At 46.4% G+C, this 21,345-nt stretch overlaps 1 protein-coding gene across 2 annotated transcripts in view; it reads right to left on the reverse strand.

The window, feature by feature from the left end:
• The window catches only part of LOC116942330 (protein DENND6A-like), a 47,629-nt gene extending 29,242 nt beyond the window's left edge, over positions 1–18,387 (reverse strand). The window contains exons 1-8 of one of the 2 annotated variants that reach the window (XM_032954097.2): positions 16,762–18,382; positions 15,791–15,829; positions 15,631–15,673; positions 14,506–14,621; positions 11,598–11,678; positions 10,449–10,554; positions 4,024–4,103; positions 2,276–2,338 (exon numbers count right to left, since the gene is read on the reverse strand). In XM_032954097.2, the coding sequence (XP_032809988.2) occupies positions 2,276–2,338; positions 4,024–4,103; positions 10,449–10,554; positions 11,598–11,678; positions 14,506–14,621; positions 15,631–15,673; positions 15,791–15,829; positions 16,762–16,995 (762 nt within the window). In that variant the 5' untranslated portion in view covers positions 16,996–18,382. Of the gene's footprint in view, positions 1–2,275; positions 2,339–4,023; positions 4,104–10,448; positions 10,555–11,597; positions 11,679–14,505; positions 14,622–15,630; positions 15,674–15,790; positions 15,830–16,761 lie in introns of both variants that reach the window. The other variant, XM_076067084.1, reaches the window with a different exon arrangement.
• Positions 18,388–21,345: the final 2,958 nt, after the last annotated feature.

Genomic DNA, 21,345 nt, shown 5'->3' on the forward strand with positions numbered 1-21,345 from the left:
AGTGACACTCCAGTCAGTGACACTCCAGTCAGTGACACACTCCAGTCAGTGACACTCCCCAGTCAGTGACACACTCCAGTCAGTGACACTCCCCAGTCAGTGACACTCCAGTCAGTGACACACTCCAGTCAGTGACACTCCCCAGTCAGTGACACTCCAGTCAGTGACACTCCCCAGTCAGTGACACTCCCCAGTCAGTGACACACCACAGTCAGTGACACACTCCAGTCAGTGACACACTCCACAATCAGTGACACTCCCCAGTCAGTGACACTCCCCAGTCAGTGACACTCCCCAGTCAGTGACACACTCCACAATCAGTGACACTCCCCAGTCAGTGACACTCCCCAGTCAGTGACACACTCCACAATCAGTGACACTCCCCAGTCAGTGACACACTCCAGTCAGTGACACTCCCCAGTCAGTGACACTCCCCAGTCAGTGACACTCCAGTCAGTGACACTCCCCAGTCAGTGACACTCCCCAGTCAGTGACACTCCAGTCAGTGACACACTCCAGTCAGTGAGACACTCCAGTCAGTGACACTCCAGTCAGTGACACACTCCAGTCAGTGACACTCCCCAGTCAGTGACACACTCCACTCAGTGACACTCCCCAGTCAGTGACACTCCAGTCAGTGACACTCCCCAGTCAGTGACACTCCCCAGTCAGTGACACACTCCACTCAGTGACACTCCAGTCAGTGACACTCCCCAGTCAGTGACACTCCCCAGTCAGTGACACACTCCACTCAGTGACACTCCCCAGTCAGTGACACTCTCCAGTCAGTGACACTCCCCAGTCAGTGACACACTCCAGTCAGTGACACTCCCCAGTCAGTGAGACACTCCCCAGTCAGTGACACTCCCCAGTCAGTGACACACTCCACTCAGTGACACACTCCAGTCAGTGACACTCCCCAGTCAGTGACACTCCCCAGTCAGTGACATTCCCCAGTCAGTGACACTCCCCAGTCAGTGACACTCCCCAGTCAGTGACACTCCAGTCAGTGACACTCCCCAGTCAGTGACACTCCACAGTCAGTGAGACACTCCCCAGTCAGTGACACTCCCCAGTCAGTGACACACTCCACTCAGTGACACACTCCAGTCAGTGACACTCCCCAGTCAGTGACACTCCCCAGTCAGTGACATTCCCCAGTCAGTGACACTCCCCAGTCAGTGACACTCCCCAGTCAGTGACACTCCAGTCAGTGACACTCCCCAGTCAGTGACACTCCACAGTCAGTGACACTCCCCAGTCAGTGACACACTCCAGTCAGTGACACTCCACAGTCAGTGACACTCCAGTCAGTGACACACTCCAGTCAGTGACACTCCAGTCAGTGACACACTCCAGTCAGTGACACTCCCCAGTCAGTGACACTCTCCAGTCAGTGACACTCCCCAGTCAGTGACACTCCCCAGTCAGTGACACTCCCCAGTCAGTGACACACTCCAGTCAGTGACACACTTCAGTCAGTGACACACTCCAGTCAGTGACACTCCCCAGTCAGTGACACACTCCAGTCAGTGACACTCCCCAGTCAGTGACACTCCCCAGTCAGTGACACACTCCAGTCAGTGACACTCCCCAGTCAGTGACACTCCGCAGTCAGTGACACACTCCAGTCAGTGACACTCCCCAGTCAGTGACACACTCCAGTCAGTGACACTCCCCAGTCAGTGACACTCCCCAGTCAGTGACACTCCGCAGTCAGTGACACACTTCAGTCAGTGACACACTCCAGTGGTCATCCTCAGGGCTGAATTAACCCAGGGGGCTTCATGGACTGTAGACCCGGCCCATAGATTTTGAGGTTCCCCTCCAAAAAAACAAACTCTCATTCAAGCTGGAATAAACTTCCACTGCACATGAAGCAGTCCCCCTCCTTAACCTCCTTCCGTTCGTCTTGAAGCTCACCTCTTCTCTTCTTAATTGCACATTCCTATTCCTTCCCCTCTCGTATGTATGATGGCCGTGTTTGTTGTTGTTGTTGTTGACTTGCATCCCACTGGGATTTTTTTGCACACAGCGTTGGTGTACGATGATTTTCTTTGTTCAGGAATATTTTTGCTGTTTTTTCATGGATTTTCTATTTGCACACTCACATAGTCACTTTAAGATGTTTTCTTGTTCGTGTTTTTGTTTTTTTGGTTGTTGTGGTTGCACCCGATTCAAGAGCCGAATGGCTCACAGGGCTATACCAAAATAAAGAAACTGAAAACTGAAACTTTCACGACGGTTGACGGCGAGGAGCGACCGTGCTACTTACCTCCGTTGGGGTTTGCTTGAGCGGAGCTGCTCCCAACTTCTCGTTGCGAGTCGGGATTCTCACCTAAACGTACGGCCGGTTCGTAAAGGAACACACGCCATCAAACCACCATTGTCGCGTATCCACTGCAAAGTGGACATAAAATACACCCGTGACGTTAATTCGCACGAGAGGACCACAGCATGCTATTGGTATGGGCAAAACATCACGTGTGAAAATTCATCAGCAGCCACGGTATATCCACTGCTGGATGAAGGCCTCCCCATGCCAATTATGTCCCTAGTGGTGCTGCAATGCTACAACCCATTGCATTCTCACCGCACTGATCTCATTTCTCCATATTCTAGATCAGGGGTGGGGAACGTTCGTATGAGGCCTATGAAATCATTTGGTGTGGCTCTGCCAAGGCAACCGCAGGCGGGACTCGAAATTCAATCAATCCAGGAGCAAACCTGGCAAAGCAGTTGCGAGTAGCAACAACATCGTCAATACCAGCTAACATCATCACACGCCTCGCCAAAGAGAGGCAGTTCCAGCCATCGCATTAGGGGTGAGTTAATTAAATGTTTGACCAAATATAAACAGGCTAATTTTTAAGTTGATGATTTTGTATGGTCCGCGAATGATGTTATACATATCCAAATGGCCCTTGGCAGAAAAAAGGTTCCCCATCCCTGTTCTAGAATGGTCATCCTCTCAGTCGTGTTATTTTCCTTTGTTGCCATTCCATCACCGGTCTCGTCCGTCAACCATCATCTATTTTGGAGATAGTTCTCGCCCCCTAGTTTTATTTCTTGAACAGCCAGATGATTGTTCTCCGATACATGTGCCCCCTCTCTTCGTCTTTCAGTGTAATTGTTCGAAGATTAAATTTCTATTTAAAGCTTTCGTGACTGCAAGGATTCATCTTCTTTGGTTCTTTCGGTAAAGTCACGTCACCAGTCACAAGCTAATTCCTCAGCTATTTCAATGCTAAATTCTCCTATTTGATATGTACTAGGTGCCTCTGTGGATGTGTAGGCTTTGACTTTAACATAGCCATTTCTGTGACCAGTCACAAGCTAATCCCTCAGCTATTTCAATGCTAAATTATCCTGTTTGATTTGTACTAGGTGCCTCTGTGGATGTGTAGGCTTTGACTTTAACATAGCTATTTCTATGACCAGGCACAAGCTAATCCCTCAGTTATGTTAATGCTAAATTCTCCTGTTTGATATGTAAACCCCTTTGTCAAGGTGCCTCACTTCTCTCAACCAGCTTAAAAGACGCTACGAATCTTAACAGCGTTCACTGAAGCTCTGTCGTCCCGACAGGTTTGTTCCTTTCACCTGAAGAAGGCCACTTGTGTTGTGGCCGAAACGTCGTGAGAATTTTATTGTGTTATGTTATTTTATTATTTTATTCTCATTCTACGTGACTTTACCGAAAGAACCAAAGAAGATGTTCGAAGATTGTTTGATTTTCCATGTCAATTTTCAAAGTCCTGATCCACACATGACAGCCGTATGTTCGTATGTTGAACTTCTTTCGCATCGTACGTAGCCCGCCGTGCTAATCGGAGGTGCGGCTGGCAATATGTACCGACTGAAAACTCTCTTCTTCAGGCAAGCAAGGTTGCGAAGCCGACGGCGTGCAGTCTTACGGTTGTTACACACCACCGCAGTATTAATCAGGGCGGCCGCTGGGTGCGAACCGCTGCAGCGTGCCCGCATCGCCGGCAATTGGTGGAGAAAAATGAGATGCCTCACCTGGATGACGACCCCCATGATCGGCAGGCTCAGCGTCTTCCCCGCCACGAGTGGCGGCCAGCGATCAATGTCATTGCAAGCTGCTCACACACTCACGCAACAAAGAGAAAGATCCCCCCCACCGCCCCCCACCATCCCGTATAGCCTCGGCAGACTTTTTGGGGCAAGTGCTGTTGGCGAGCACCTACGTAGGCACGCGTGGCACACGACGGGATGGGTGGCCGGCACCACGTCCAGCCACCTTTGTCTCCCCAGTGCTGTTTACGCACCGCAGCGGGCACTCATTTAAGGTGTGAGTCGACATAGGGAAGGCCCAGAAGCGTTTCAGGTAACCGCCACTGGTGTTGCTCGCCAACAACAACTGGCGAATTGTGGGATTTAGCCGAGCGTTGGGTGAATGCATCTGTGACCTGAATTTGTTTTTCCTGCCGGGCACAGTTGGCGCATTGCCTGCCCGCGGTTGTTAGGCACGACGATGTCCGACGTTTTGCTCCGCATGCTGGGAAGCAGCTCACGCTATCTCTTGATCATACAGAGCTGCCGGTCGGTGCTGGGGTTTTATGTAGGCCGGCCGATGTGATGTCTTAGCTTCGTCGCTTACGCATACGCGATGAAACCGGGCCGATCTGATTCTGTGCTGTGAGACTCTTGACCCACTGGGCTGTGAGGTAACCAGGAGATGTGCAGCACAGGAAGAAGGTTCCCTGACCAATCGGTGCAGACTTTTCAATGTTATCTTCTTGTACGCGCAGGCATTTTGCATGCGCAGTCCTTCGATTTCTTCTTACATGAAGGGCACTCAGTGAGGAATTGGTCAAATATGTGAATGCAGCGCCCTCCTAAGAGGCGTCTTAAGGCTCAGGTTTGCTGGGCAAGGGACGTTGAGGTTTGCTTATTTATTTACTACTTATTTATTTTTGACCGTGCTCCATGTGAAGAGGAATGAGTGAAATGACGTAAAGCTGGCTACGACTCCCACCAATATAACACCACAATATACAGCCATTTGTTGATAGGCTGCTGGGTGAAGGTCTCCCCACCACACGTTTATTCAGGGGTCAGACCATACATTGTTTTATACTGATGTGAGGCTGCGATATCCAGTAACTAACGATGATGATACTTCAAAACTATATTTTTTGTAAACTAGACTATTTTATTTACCAGGTAAGGCGCACTGAGCTATATAGCTGTTATCGGAAGCGACCTGACCACAAATGACAGCTCAACGAAGTCGCTTATCACGTGAACGATTCGAGCAGCCAAAGACTCCAAACGCGTGACGTTGATTCTAAATGTTTGAGGTACAGTAAAGACTGGAGGACCCGAATAAAAATCCACGCGACCACGGGGGGAGAGAGAGAGAGACTCTCAAACTCCAAATATACAGCAGGCGTGCCAGGGTCGGGATCGAACCCACGACCTCCTGTGTACCAGGCGAGGTAGTTAACATCTAGCCACCGTGGCACCTCTCATTCGTCAATCCTTGCACGTCTGCTCGGGGTTTTAGGGTTTAGCGGTAATGCCGACACTTCGCATACTCTCGCGTTCATTGCTTCAAAAATAAATAAAACGGTAAATCACAGGAAGCCAATTTTTCACTTTGTAGTGCAGCAGCCATCAGGTTAAGTAAATAATAAAAAAAAACGAACGTTAGTCTTTTTCAACTGGCTGCTTCTGGGCTTATACTGTGTGAGTTTAATATTAAAACATTTTAATAAACACTATTTATCTCTAAAGTATTGCTCAATGTTTGACTTTATAAATATTACATTCTACTAAAACTATATTTGGTAGCACTCACTATATATTCATGTGTGTACGCATGCATTAGTAATGAAGCATTTAGACATTTATGATTTTGTGCGGCTGGGTATATTTGCAGGCTTTTTATTTATTAACATATGCGCGATGTCGCCTGGCTTTTTTCACTTCAGCGAAAGGGCACGGACAGGCATATCAGAACGATAGAGCATTCACAGGACACTGAAGTGCATCCCTAACCCAATCACAGGACAGTGGTGAATTTTCATGCATTAAGGCTTCAGATACAGGACTCTGTGTGTACCGTGAGAGGTGGTAAAGGGGGCTGCCTTGCAATATCTCGTTAACGCCTGGTATGAAGGAGGTTGTGGGTTCGATCCCGACCCAGACGCCTGTGTATTTGGAGTTTGCATGTTCTTACCGTGGTCGTGTGGATTTTTTTTTATTTTTCTCCGGGTCCTCCGGTTTTTCCCTCCACGTTTAGGATCAACATGCGTTTCGAGTTTTGGGCCGCTCAAACAGAGCTATATAGCTCAGTGGGTCTTACCTGGTAAAAAAAAAAAGTTTTTAGTTTAGTTTTAGAGCCCCTCTAAAAGGGCATCTAATCTCTACTCCCACACTGACCAGGATGCCCATCGACTACCTGTGGTCTACCCATTTCTATTGCTGGGTGGACAAAGGTGGCCTTTGGATTGCAAGTCCAGCATACTTAACCATTGCACCATGGCAGCATCCCATGTGTAGTGACCTCGCGGATGTCACTGTGTAATGCCGGCCATAGAGAGTCACGGCGTGCGGTGTAGCGACATCGCGGGCACCACTCACACGTGGGTGCAGGACCGGCCCTAGAGGGGCTCGGTGAGCACTTACTGACAGCGCTGGATGGCACCACGCTCTGCGTGCAGTGCCGACCCCTACAGGATGGGGTGTGAGAGTGCCGGCCAAGGGAATGGGGTTACTAAAGGCCGTGACACTCTGGTTGACCCCAGAGAACACGTGACGAGTTAAGTCTACAGAGGGGCCCCAGGTGGGGGCTAGGGGTGGTCACGTGTCAGGGCCGAGATCCCGCCCGAGGGTTCTAGAAGGTGGTCGTGGCCAAGGGCGGAGCCAGCCACACCACGGAGGATATAAGCCGGGTCCCCGAGAGGGACCGGCTGCTGTTGTTCATCCTGAAGAAGCCTTCGTCTACGCTCTACGTCCTACAGAGTCTCCAACACGTGGACCGGGACCCAAGCTGTGGTCCCGGTCCGTTGAAGCTAGTTACGGTGTAATTAGTGTAGTTAGCCTGGTGGTCACGTAGCTAGTTACGGTGTAATTAGTGTAGTTAGCCTGGTGGTCACGTAGCTAGTTACGGTGTAATTAGTGTAGTTAGCCTGGTGGTCATGTAGCTAGTTACGGTGTAATTAGTGTAGTTAGCCTGATGGTCATGTAGCTAGTTACGGTGTAATTAGTGTAGTTAGCCTGGTAGTCATGTAGCTAGTTACGGTGTAATTAGTGTAGTTAGCCTGGTAGTCATGTAGCTAGTTACGGTGTAATTAGTGTAGTTAGCCTGGTAGTCATGTAGCTAGTTACGGTGTAATTAGTGTAGTTAGCCTGGTAGTCATGAAGCTAGTTACGGTGTAATTAGTGTAGTTAGCCTGGTGGTCATGTAGCTAGTTACGGTGTAATTAGTGTAGTTAGCCTGGTAGTCATGTAGCTAGTTACGGTGTAATTAGTGTAGTTAGCCTGGTGGTAACGTAGCTAGTTACGGTGTAATTAGTGTAGTTAGCCTGGTGGTCATGTAGCTAGTTATGGTGTGATTAGTGTAGTTAGCCTGGTGGTAACGTAGCTAGTTACGGTGTAATTAGTGTAGTTAGCCTGGTGGTGACGTAGCTAGTTACGGTGTAATTAGTGTAGTTAGCCTGGTGGTGACGTAGCTATTTACGGTGTAATTAGTGTAGTTAGTCTGGTGGTTACGTAGCTAGTTACGGTGTAATTAGTGTAGTTAGCCTGGTGGTCACGTAGCTAGTTATGGTGTAATTAGTGTAGTTAGCCTGGTGGTCACGTAGCTAGTTACGGTGTAATTAGTGTAGTTAGCCTGGTAGTCACGTAGCTAGTTACGGTGTGATTAGTGTAGATAGCCTGGTGGTTATGTAGCTAGTTACGGTGTAATTAGTGTAGATAGCCTGGTGGTTACGTAGCTAGTTACGGTGTGATTAGTGTAGATAGCCTGGTGGTTATGTAGCTAGTTATGGTGTAATTAGTGTAGATAGCCTGGTAGTTACATAGCTAGTAACGGTGTAATTAATGTAGTTAGCCTGGTGGTGACGTAGCCAGTTACGGTGTAATTAGTGTAGTTTGCCTGGTGGTGACGTAGCTAGTTATGGTGTAATTAGTGTAGTTAGCCTGGTGGTGACGTAGCTAGTTACGGTGTAATTAGTGTAGTTAGCCTGGTGGTGACGTAGCTTTAATCTTAGCTCTTTCGGTAAAGTCACGTTGAAGGGAAACAATAAAATAATAAAATATTTTTAAAACAATAAAAATTTTCACGACGTTTCGACCATAACACAAACGGTCGTCATCAGGTGTGTCGGTTTGCATAAATTTATTTATTTTTAAACGGTGTATTTATTTATAGAAAAACGTCAGCGCCATGCGCAGCGATATGGCAGTTTATTTAGAAGGACGAGTCCATCTGTGTTCTGAAAAGAGGAGGGGGGAGACGAAAATAATTACATGCGGTCTGAAAGCCACCGTAAGCGTGAACAATCAATTAAGACCGTTTAAAAATAAATAAATTTATGCAAACCGACACACCTGATGACGACCGTTTGTGTTATGGTCGAAACGTCGTGAAAATTTTTATTGTTTAAAAAATATTTTATTATTTTATTGTTTCCCTTCAACGTGACTTTACCGAAAGAGCTAAGAATATGAATTACTGCAGTAACGAAAGCTTTAAATCAAAATTTGTGACGTAGCTAGTTACGGTGTAATTAGTGTAGTTAGCCTGGTGGTAACGTAGCTAGTTACCGTGTAATTAGTGTAGTTAGCCTGGTGGTCATGTAGCTAGTTACGGTGTAATTAGTGCAGTTGGCCTGGTAGTCACGTAGCTAGTTACGGTGTAATTAGTGTAGTTAGCCTGGTGGTTACATAGCTAGTTACGGTGTAATTAGTGTAGTTAGCCTGGTGGCCCACCACCATAGGTTGTTATTCTGTCAAGGGGCAGCTACCCCGTGTGTTGGTGTTAATAAATGTGTTGCCTCCAAAGAGTACGTCTGCGACCTAGTTGAGCTCACTACAGTACATGTGCAGTGAAGCTGAACAATAATACTGATAAATAATACTAATAACAGTCACAATACCAGATAACAGTCACGTACAGGTACACACGTGCTGATGACAGCCACTGTGACCGTTCCATGATCGGTGAATTAGAAATGATACAGCGGAGACGATATAAACGAGACGAAGATGTGCTGATTACAGCCGTTGTGACAGCTATCGCCTTGGAGCAGCCTCAATGTTTGTTAAACGTCACTCGTCCTGGCCCCTGCAGAAGCCAAAAACAAATTCCACGCAGAAAGCGGTGCCCAGGCCACGAATGGAACATACAATAGGTCCTCAATTGCCGTGACGCTCGAGTATCACGGCAATTGAGGACAGGAGTGGTGGAGCAGTGTACGCTGCCACTCCAGGCACTGTCCCTTGTGTTGAGAGGTTTATTTTGGATGAAAGGAGAGAAGGAATGGCGCGCATATCAGACGCCATGGGAATGAGCGCCGGAACAGTTCATTGAAATGAGCTGCCCCCCATTCTCTTACGGTCAGTCGATTGCCGCCTTCTCTGCTGTGATTGCTGTTACATCCCATTGAGCCGAGTCTCTGTCTGCCGCGTCGTCCCGCCTGCTCTTAGTTCTTCCTCTCTTCCATATCCCGTGTGTCGGTTACCATTTAGTACGTTATTTAAATAACGCACATTCGGTATTATACTGACATTAGTTGCGCAATTGTAAAGGATGTTTGTTCCGCGCCTCCGATTAGCACGGTTGGCAACGTACGGTGTGAAATTATTGCAACATATAGTACGTACGTACGTACGTTAGTGAAACTCCATTTGTACATAACTCCATTTCTTCTATGCATTTGATTCTTCTCTTTGCTAAATAACTTCAGGCACCTCTTTTCCGCACGATGCGCATGCCCTACTGCTTTGTACCGTGTCTTGAGATTCGATTGCATTGAGATGCCGTTCAAATCCGTTTGTTCATCGCAATTGTGCAGAAGATGATGGCTCGTGTAACGTGATCACTGATTTTTGTTTTTTTAAACTGCAATCAGTTCAGCACTCCCTGCTGCCACGTGTTGTAAGACGATACAGGTGCCACGTATACCGTTTTGTCCAGAATATCAGGCACAATTTTTAATCGCTGCAATTGAAAGCAAAAGCCCCGGGGCACGTCTTATATTTCAGCGTGCGGCGTGCGTGCGGTGTGCGTGTGGGTAACCAGACTCGAATTACGTTAAAGACACCCGAGCACAAGTTCTTCTGGGACGCCTCTCATTTTCCGGAGTCTCATAATGCGGAGGACACGGTAACACGGGAGCACGCGCGTGTACAACCGTCCCAGGTGTGCTGAGCGGGTGGCGAGGAGAGACGGGTGCGGGGAACGGGACACCCACCAGCCTCCATGCAGGGCTCCAACTTGTCAAAGTACTCGGGGGCGATGAGGCGGACCACGGTGGAGTAGAGGCACAGGTAGGGCAGGCTGGTCAGGAGCACCACTGACTGAGGGCGTGCGTTTGCGTGTGGGGGCGGGGGTAATGTACGAAATGCAACGTGAACAATTAGAAATTACATTTTGACTTAAAACTTTCGTGACTGCAGGAATTCATATAAAGTCACGTAGATAGAAACATTTTATATAAATGAAAGATAAAAAAACCACGACGTTTCGATCGCAACACAAGTGGTCGTCACCCCTTTTCCTGATGATGATCGCTTGTGTTGCGATCGAAACGTCGTGGTTTTTGAAATTGTATTTTTATCATTTTTTCTTCTATCTACGTGACTTTACCGAAATAACCAAAGAATTAGAAATTATACAACGGAGACAATAGCAACGAGACAATAGCAACGAGACGTATAAAACCCAGGATTCGTGAGGTGAATCGGGGCCCTGAATCCCAACAATTCATGGAATTCCTGGGGGAGGCGAATCATTAAAAACCGAATCAATGAGCTGGACTTGCGGGTAGAACCAGGTTAATTTTGCAATCGAACTTACAATTCACGAGACACCCGGCAGTGCTGCACAGATGCTGCCTTTGTGCCACGGCTCTGAGCCATGCAAGCGTCCACTTGGTTCATAACGAGGGAGATTGGAAAAGATGTTCGCGTGCAGGAGGAGTGAGAGGAATGTTAGCAGCGCTGGGCTTCAGAGACGGCCACGAGATTGGGGAGGCATTCACCCGGCAGTCGGATAGACAATGGCTGACGGCAAGTTTAACAATACGCCTTCATCCATCATTGAGGTTGGGTTAGATCGCGAAATTCTACGTGTTAAACAAATACACCTTCGGCGCCTTTTTTTTGTTATTTCAAATGACAGAAGCTGAGCACAGGTCAAAAAGGTTAAAGGAAACGCCAAAAAGCGGCCAGCAAATAACCAGTCCTGTTAAAGATGATTAAGATCCGATACATTCCTTGAGTTCACTGGGGCAGCCGCACACAAATCGGGTCCTCTTGGTCACAGCTTGCCCGGTAGAAGACTTTACGGACGCTGAACTTGGGCTCCGAATGCCTCGCGTCTAGACGCACGCTGAACACACCTTCTGGAAGTAGCCCCGGCGCAGACTCTTGTCTCTCACTTGACGAAAGTAGACGTAGCCGTAGAGAAAGTGAGGGTCGCTCTACGCACGCACGGACGGGTGGGGAGGGGGGGGAAGAGTGACCCCCAGCACCGTGGCTCAAGCCCACTTGACTCCACGCTTTTGCCATCAACTCCAACCCTCTCAATGCCGTGAAAGATCGTTTAAAAGATGTGCCGCGCGGAGGCCATTTGTAAAAAAAAAAATTCCACCGCTTAGTGGAATTTGACTATACGTCACCGTGCCGGTCAGTGCGGGTTGGTGTGAAGGCCAGCGGCGAGCGCGGTCCGTTAGAGCATCGTACGAATCGACAATGGATTTTGATTAAACGGGCCCAGTGCCGGATTAAGCTAGTGTGGGGCCTTCTTGACTGAAAGCCTTCGTGACTGCAGGAATTAATATTCTTTGCAACGAAATTGATTTCTCTAAGACGAAGGTACTTTGCAAACCCACTGGCTATCAAGAAAGGTTCGTTCATGAAGCCATCCACATATACAGACACAATTTCAAGATGGGTACAATTTCAAGATGGGTACAAACTGAGCAATCATTGGAAGGACGTTATTAAGCAGTTTAAGTGATAACTGGTTGTGATGTTCCCATCCTACCACCTTCCGATGTTAGTTGTTATTTTCGGCTCTCTGATTTTACATTAACAGATACAATTTCTCACATTAACATAGCCACCTCGGCGCGCTCGCCGTGGAGGCCGCTCACCGATCTTACATTGACATGCTAATTTTTACCTGGCAGCCCTTTGATTGGTGGAAAACCCACCACCATCGCAGTCGCTGCCCACCACTTACATTAACATAAGCTGCCCCGCCCATGCTGCTGACATTTGGGCTACGCCCATTTTAAACCTTTATAAAAGTCTGCCTTCAGAAGCTAACCCCCCTCTTCCTGATGACGACCGCTTGTGTTGTGATCGAAACGCCGTAGTTTTTTTGTTATTTTCTTTTAACTTATCTACGTGACTTTACCAAAAGACCCAAAGAATAGTGCGAGGCCTGTAGCATATGTTATAAAAGGGCCCTAAATTAAATAAAAACACATAAATATTAAAACACACATTTTTTACTTGCATAGTAAAGTAATTGTATTTTTTGCTGTATTTGCTATACAGCCATATAATACGACAAATCGCTCACCTTAAACACCCAGTCCTTCGTAAAAGTTGAAGCCAGCATAGTACTATAGTAACAGAGCAAGTGCAGAATAACTGAACTGGAATTGATAGCTTGAAAGCATTTAGTGCGGGGCCCTTGTAAGTGCGGGGCCTGTAGCTACTATATGTGTAGTAGCTACTACACATGTAGTAGCTACTACATACACATGTAGTAGCTACTACATGTGTATGTAGTAGCTACTACATGTGTAGTAGCTACTACATAAGTAGCTACTTTTGCTTCTAGGAGAATCCGGCACTGAACGAGCTGGCAGCTGCTTCACCGCACCCTGTAATGCCTGTTGTGCGTAGCGGTCGCTCATCCGAGCACAATCCATGCTTCAACCCACCTCGGTTTCCGAGCTCTGTGCATTTCGGGTGACCTTGTCAACGGTGCATAAATCACATTGCAAGCAACGACAAAAAAGATGGCGTGAATGCTGAACTAAAAAAAAAAACTGCTGACGTGGAAAAGTGTTCATATTTCGATTTAAAACTTTGCATGTCAGCTCTCTTCAGTTCTTTATAGTGCCACGCCATAACGTGTAGTCTCTAACTGGCATTAGCCAATTGCTGTCTTCATTGACACTGCCTTAACACGACGGAGCGATTTAGGTTCGGCCTCAGACTAAGTCTTTGTGGAGATCGTGGTACCTTTAACAAGGCAGTGTTAATGACGAACATGGAAAGTGTTTTTGTTAATTTGTGCTTGTCAAACAATTCCAATGTTGTCCCTCATGTCTTGAGTCAAAAAGCCACTCCAAGGTAACTTATGGTTGGACCCCGTTCCTCACACATTATCACAGGGTACTTGCCAATTATCCATAAAGCGCTGAATTAGTCTCATAAGTCCGTGCTAAATAAGAATTATTCCCGAAAAAGCCATATTTGAGGCCTAACTTAACACCAGACGAAGGAGGGCATGACTAGATTGTTCAGAGCCAATATAATGCCAACCCTGCAGCCAATAGAAGCCGGAAGGGTTTGCGGACTACCAGATGATGGGAGTCGGGTGATCGTAGCTCCCGAGACGGGCTCTATGAAGTACGGGTTACATGACATAGGCCGGTGCAAGGCCATGGATGATCGCATCAGAGAATGAGTGTAAAGACTGGTGAGGAGTGCCGAGTGAGCTTCGTGGGGACCGTGGTCCAGTACCTGTGCTAAGGGACGCCGAGAGGTGAACCCTTTTAATGAATTCCTAAATAATCATCAACGTGTCCACCGGCTTGTGAGTTCAAATAGCGCGCTCGACTCTCATTGGCGAGGAACTATCACAGAGGGAGCCAACGTAGGGTGTACAATCTGATTGGAAGGTGGAGAACCATTCAAAATCTGTTTGGTCGTCATGGTCAACTTGAAACGACTCAGTACAAACTGAGGGGTTTGTTGGGGGACCGTTTGGAGAAACAAAAGGGTGATTGGTGGAGAGTCGGGATAGTTCCAGAAAGGACGGAAAAAAATGGATCAAATGAGCGGACAGAAGGGGTTCGGGGCAGCGCCTGAACGGAGCAATTCCCTGGAGTGTTGAAGATGTGACGAAGTCCAAGATCACGCCTGAGCTCGGCTTCAACTCCTTTACACCTGCACGTGATCAATGAGTTCGATGAGATGAGTGGGTGCAAGTCAATGGGTGATCGCGTTAATCGTCGGTGTGTGAAGACCGACGATGAAACGACTTCGAGCTGAGGATCCTCGTGCCTGGAGCAGCGTAGGCAGGTGCTGCTCGTCTGGCTGCCCGTGCGCGTTGCGTGGCGACGCCTTCCAGCAAGCCGACCTCCGGAATCGGAAGCTGAATTGCGTGTCGCCGTGGCAACCTGCGTTAGGAAACAATGCCTGTTATTACCGCTGTGAAACTCCTCTTATCCGAAGCCGTGAAAAATCTGATAGTTCCGCTATCCGTACTCCAAATCAATCAGCAGAAAATCCCTTTGTTCCAGTCACGCTTTCGTTTCTTTCCCCTTCTTGCTCCCGTTCACTGGAACAAACTCCCGCTGCACGTAACATCATCTTCACTGACCTCCCTAAAAGCCCATCCTCCCTGCACGTGACCGCAGCTACGACCAGCCGTACCACAACCCCTCCTTAACTACTCTCGCCTGTTCTCCTGTCACCATAACTACACCACCACTTTTTTTAACCCCACTCTTTATCTCAACCTCTATCATATTATGTACAATTCTGTAATTGCTGTAAAGCACCTTGGAAAAAGGCGCGATATTAATTAATATAGGATAAGATGTTTGTACCTGTACAAGAGGAGTCCCTCAGAAGTAACAGAACGTTCAATCTCCTGTACTGGTATCTGCATTAATCCATAGTTAACTGTGTATAATAACTGGCTGTGACTGTAATTTTGAATTATACAATAACTCAATGCATTATTTAACAACAATGCGGCCTTAAAATATAAAATATATAGCCGGTGACGTTTCGGCAAATGTTCCTTCTTCATCGCTCTCTTATGTGCTATACAGAAGGGCCATTGCCTAAAACGTCGCCGATTCTATATGTCTTTGATGAATGTTCGCTTTTTTGGTTGTGCGTGTGCACCACAGTAAAAGTAACATCACCAACTTGCGTTTGAAAGTTAGTTTTGTCTTCTCTTTAAAATAAACTAAAAATGAAGATACTTGATTTCTATGTAAAATATTTCGAAAAAAAAGGTCCCCTAATCTTGTTCCAACAGGCGGTCCCACTTCTCTGATGTCTGTACGTGGTTGCCTGGTTGAGGAGTCGGGCAGTGTTTACTCGCTCAACTGCTCGGGCTGACAACTAAGGCGCCCCTACTGCACGTGTATGGCCCTCATCACTTGCGAATTCTACCTGAGTTGGAGTCCGGGAAGGCCAGGTAGCAGACGTTCATTTTCTGCGTCAGATACAAGATGATCGCACGTGTTCTTAAAAAAAATACTGTGCTGCGGAATGGACAATAGTGGTATAAATATAAAAGGAATGGTGTAAGCTTATAACAAATGCACCCCACCTCTTTTTCCGTGAGTTTGGCATGTGGTGGATAGATGAGCTGAAAAAAGGAAAATGTAATGAAGTTAGTAAAGCTTACGAAAAGGTTTCGTTTAAATATATATAAAGATAAATAGAATCACCGTATTTACCATTGGAAACCCCTTGATGTGTAACACACTTGATGCTGTTTACACACATCACATTTAAAACAACATTATTAAGTTACACTAAAATATGCATTCGGAAGAAAGCATGACAACTCCCAAGCTAACAGTGAACCTATGGACACCCCTCCCTTGAGAGTTTCATTGATGAGTGGTGATTAAGGTGATGCCGGATGTTGTAATCACTGTGTGAGCGTGTGCGATGCGAGTGTCATTCATCATGTTCATGGCACAGGCAACACTGACAACACAGGTGAGAGCTGCAACTGTCATTTTGAATGTGAAAGTAGTAACGGTGTGTCAATAATTGTGGTGGCGATGATGGTGATTACTCGTCATAAAAATGGCAATAACAATAATAACACGGGTGATCGGTGCAATGGCAACGGTGAATTAAGTGAACGGCGTTTGGTGACAGTGATATAATCATGAAGATGATCATACCAATAATAATGATGATAACGGAGATGATTGTTGCAAAAGTGAAGATAACAGTGGTGATAAGGTAGTTGTGTATCAACTATGATGATGCATAACCGATGGCCGATGATGGTTTAGTTAGTAATGATGATGAAAATAGTGGTGACGGTGCATCAGTTATTCTCGTGGTGATGTTGTACCAATAATTATGATGGTGAAAGTATGTATGTTGAACTTCTTTCGGAGGTGCGGGGGAAGGACAACAAACCCGTTCTAAGAAAATGAAGTCGGCTCGTAGTAATTGTTTCAACGTTTCGATGATGATAGTGATGATGGTACACGAACGACAATGATTATGAGAGGAATAGTGTGTCCATGATGGTGGTGGTGGCACCCTCCTCCTCACCTCTATGGCTTGCCCGAGCTCCAGGTCAAACGTCACCACGCAGATGCTATGCAGCCACGACGTGAATCTCTCCCACGGCCAGGGGCTGGGCTGCGAGCCCTCGATGCCCTCGGGGCTACACGGGCGCCCCCCGGGCACTGAGAAGCGTGTCTCGCAGGCGCCCTGGGGGCTCCCGGCGCGCCCTGCCTCCTCGCTGGACAGCTCCCAGGTGCTGAAGTTACGCAGGCGGGCCATGGCGCACACGCTCGCCTACAAGCACGTGTAGTGCTGGAGTAATGATAGCCTACTGGCTCTCTACAACTACACCACTACTACTCCAGCACTGGTAGTGCTCGAGTAATGATAGCCTACTGGCTCTCTACAACTACACCACTACTACTCCAGCACTGGTAGTGCTACAGTAATGATTGCCTACTGGCTCTCTACAACTACACCACTACTACTCCAGCACTGGTAGCGCTACAGCAATGGCAGACTGACGGCTCACTAATAACTGCCACTGCAACAAATACTCCAGTGCTATGGCTATAGATGTATGTAAATAATAATTATTATGCTATATTGGAGACTCGCTGATCTACTACTGCTGCATGGTTAACCACTGTAATATTATTGATGATAATGAAGACGATGAATAATGAAGCTAATTTATAGGCGATATAACATTATCAGATATGTATTGTCACAATATTATAAATTATTATCAGCTGATCACTGTAACTATAATAATCCGATTATTGTTATCAATAGTGGCACAATCCGATAATGAATATAATAAGTATTGTAATATGACCGCGACTACTGTATGTCATGACCTTACGCTGACGCCTATTGAAATAATGAGGATAACGACGCTGTCACGATCACTGCTGCTCCTATACAATTACAGTGACTCGTCAGCTCACCGCTTGCTATTAACACAGCGATGTGGCGTCACCATGCCGCACCTAAATACGGGCTTCAACGCTGTCCCCTGCCATCGCAGATCGAAGCCTCGCTTGTCGCATTCGTTTAAATAGGAGCACGCAGACTATACGTATTACAACACTCCGCACCACTCGTTGTCGTAACGTTAATCATAATAATAATAAAGCAACGTTTTAAAACGACGAAGCTATAAATAGCCGCTAAAAATAGAACGCGTGTTGCTGTTATTCGTTCCAGCCCATAGCTGAAGCGATATTCCTTTTGAACGATGTTAACAAAAGCAATGGTGAAGATAAGAACAAAATAATAATGACTTACAACGACGACAACGCGTTACTAGTAAGACGATGTTAAACGAAGACGAGCGAGCGAGTTAGCGATGAGGAGCGAGGAGGAGGGATGGTGGCTTGACGGCCGAGAGGAGGATGAGAAGATCTGTGATGTTGTCGTTGCAGTGGCCTGGGCAAGTCGGGGACGCAGGGTGTGGGAGACGCGAGGCTTGCGAGTGGCTGAGACGGGGGCACAGCGCCACGCAACGGTGGTGAGAATGAGTGCCGCACTCTGCAACAAGACAACTCTTTATTTATTTTAATCAGGGTCGAAACTGTCGCCGTCCTGCGCTGCAACTGTCATATAAACAACACACGCGTCAGTGAGGCTGCGTTGGCAGTGGTGCAACAGTACAAATAATGCAACAGCAACAACAAAAACATCCTTCAACACGATTTAAAGCTTTCGTGACTGCAAGGATCCATCTTCTTTGGTTCTTTCGGTAAAGTCACGTAGAATGAGAATAAAATAATAAAATAAAACAATAAAATTCTCACGACGTTTCGGCCACGACACAAGTGGGCCAACAGGTTTGTTCCTTTCACCTGAAGAAGGCCACTTGTATTCTTAGCTCTTTCGGTAAAGTCACGTTGAAGGGAAACAATAAAATAATAATAAAATATTGTTTTATATATATATTTTATTATATTGTTCCTTTCACCTGAAGAAGGCCACTTGAAGGGAAACAATAAAATAATAATAAAATATTGTTTTATATATTTTTGATTATTTTATTGTTTCCCTTCAACGTGACTTTACCGAAAGAGCTAAGAATATGAATTACTGCAGTCACGAAAGCTTTAAATCAAAATTTAAAGGCCACTTGTGTTGTGGCCGAAACGTCGTGAGAATGTTATTGTTTTATTTTATTATTTTATTCTCATTCTACGTGACCTTACTGAAAGAACCAAAGAAGATGAATCCTTCAACACGTTCGACAATAACACTGTGGCCTTAAGAGTAAAAATAGGCAACGTTAGGGAGAAGGGTCATTACCTGAAACGTCACTGATTATAATTATATATTAAAGTGCATGCACACACATGCACAGCTAGACACGAATACACTGCATGCAATGCACACCCCAATGACACGCCATAAGACATTTGCATAGAAAATGTATCATGTCGTAATGCATATTGCTTGCATATTAATACAGTATGCCCAATTGCATTGCATGCAAGTTATATGCGTGCACTGTGAATGCACAAAGCTACACAATTACACTGCATGTAATGCACTCGCCCCAACTGGAGATATCTGTGAAAAAGAGCTTCATAACTCATTGGATTCCTCCAGTATAAATACTGTATTCTGATGTACTATAATGTGGATACAGATCATTATTACACGACACGCACACATAGGTCCAAAACGTCAAACGAGCAGCAGCAAAGAACACTTTGAAGGTTTTAATAAAGTAAACTCGTCTTTTTAAAGAGCTTGTGGAAAGTGACGATGCAATGTTTACACTGAGAGAGACTGCACGAGACTCAAGCGATCAGCCATCGACAGACACGACCATTGTTCATCTGGGCCACGCTCAAGACACACAAGAGCTAATAAGAGAGCAGCTGAGCCATGTCCACTAATAACCCGCCCAAACTCCACATGTGTGAACAAGAGCTTCATAGCTCATCGGATTCCTCCAGTCTAAATTTAAGGCGAAAACTATTTTCACCTTTATTTTAAGGTGAAATGTAGACTGGAGGAATCCGTCTAAATACAGATTCTGATTCTCACACGCACAAGGAGCCAATGAGATGTCAGCTGATCCACGCCCACTACACAGAGTAGCCAATGAGAGAACAACCAGGTTATACCCGAACACACAAGAAGCCAATAGAGATCAGCTGGGCCACACCACAATACATAAGGAGCCAATTAGATCAGCTGGGCCATGCGCCTACACACAAGGAGCCAATGAGAGTTCGGCTGGACGACACTCACGAGAAACAAGAAGCAATAATAGATCAGGCCACACCCACCACACACACATGAGCCAATGAAAGGTCAGCTGAGCCACGTCCATTATACACTATGAGCTAATGAGAGATCAGCTGGACCACTTCCACAACACACACGAGAGCCAATGAGCTATTAGCTGACCACGCCCACCACACACAAGAAGCCAATGAGAATTCAGCTGTGGGACGCTCATTATACACATGGGAGCCAATGAGCAATCAGCTGGTACTACATCCACTCCATGCAAGGAGTCAATGAGAGAGCAGCTAGACCACGCCCACTATACACAAGGAGCCAATGAGAGTTCACCTGGACCATGTCCACTACACAAAATGAACCAATGAGCAATTAGCTGAGCCACGCCCACTACGCACATGGGAGCCAATGAGCAATCAGCTGGTACTACATCCACTCCATTCAAGGAGTCAATGAGAGAGCAGCTAGACTACACCCACTACACACAAGGAGTCAATGAGAGATCAGATGTACCATGCCCACTACACACCGCAGCCAATGAGCGGTCAACTGGTCTACATCCACTACACACAAGGAGCCAATGGACAAAACCGTGTACAATAACAAAATTCGGGACCTACTTAATGATGGTAGCTACAGAAAAATTAAAAGAGATCTCACCAACAGCCTCGTTACAAAAACGGACAGTATCATCATGGATTCAGCTTCATTAATTGAACAGAACAAACGGTTTTCCTTAAAACCTTCTGCTGCTAGACCACCTAGATTATATGGCTTACTAAAAATCCATAAAGAAGGTACACCCCTTCGTCCCATCATCTCCACCATTGGCTCACCCACTTATAAACTGGCTTGATATCTGTCTGAGACCTTGCAGCCATTCACTGCTAAGACCACCTCTTCTGTATTTAACTCAGCTCACCTGGAATCGTCAATAAAAGACATCTCACTGTCCACAGGTGATTTGTTCGTTAGTTTCAATGTGGTTTCTTTGTTCATTAAAGTTCCTGTACCCGATACCATTGCAATCATTGAAGATTTGATCCAACAAGGATTGAATGCTGATGTACTGGCCCTGGTAAGACACTGTCTCACCAATACATACTTCACCTGGAATGGAACATTCTACAAACACACTGAAGGCACCCCAATGGCGTCTCCCTTATCTCCGGTTGTAGCCAATATTTTCATGGAAATATTTGTGACGGACGCCATCCATGCATCTACTGTATGCCCGTCGTTGTGGAAGAGATATGTGGATGACACGTTTGTCATCTGGCCACATGGCCGACCGGCTCTGAACCAATTCCTCAACCACACCAATTCCATTCACCCAGCCATCAAATTCATCATGGAGGTAGAAAAGGATGGCATGCTACCTTT

Source organism: Petromyzon marinus, chromosome 14 (assembly GCF_048934315.1).
Source record: "Petromyzon marinus isolate PM22_M1 ecotype Great Lakes invasive population chromosome 14, UKy_Petmar_22M1.pri1.0, whole genome shotgun sequence".
In the NCBI taxonomy this organism is placed as follows: Eukaryota; Metazoa; Chordata; class Hyperoartia; order Petromyzontiformes; family Petromyzontidae; genus Petromyzon; species Petromyzon marinus.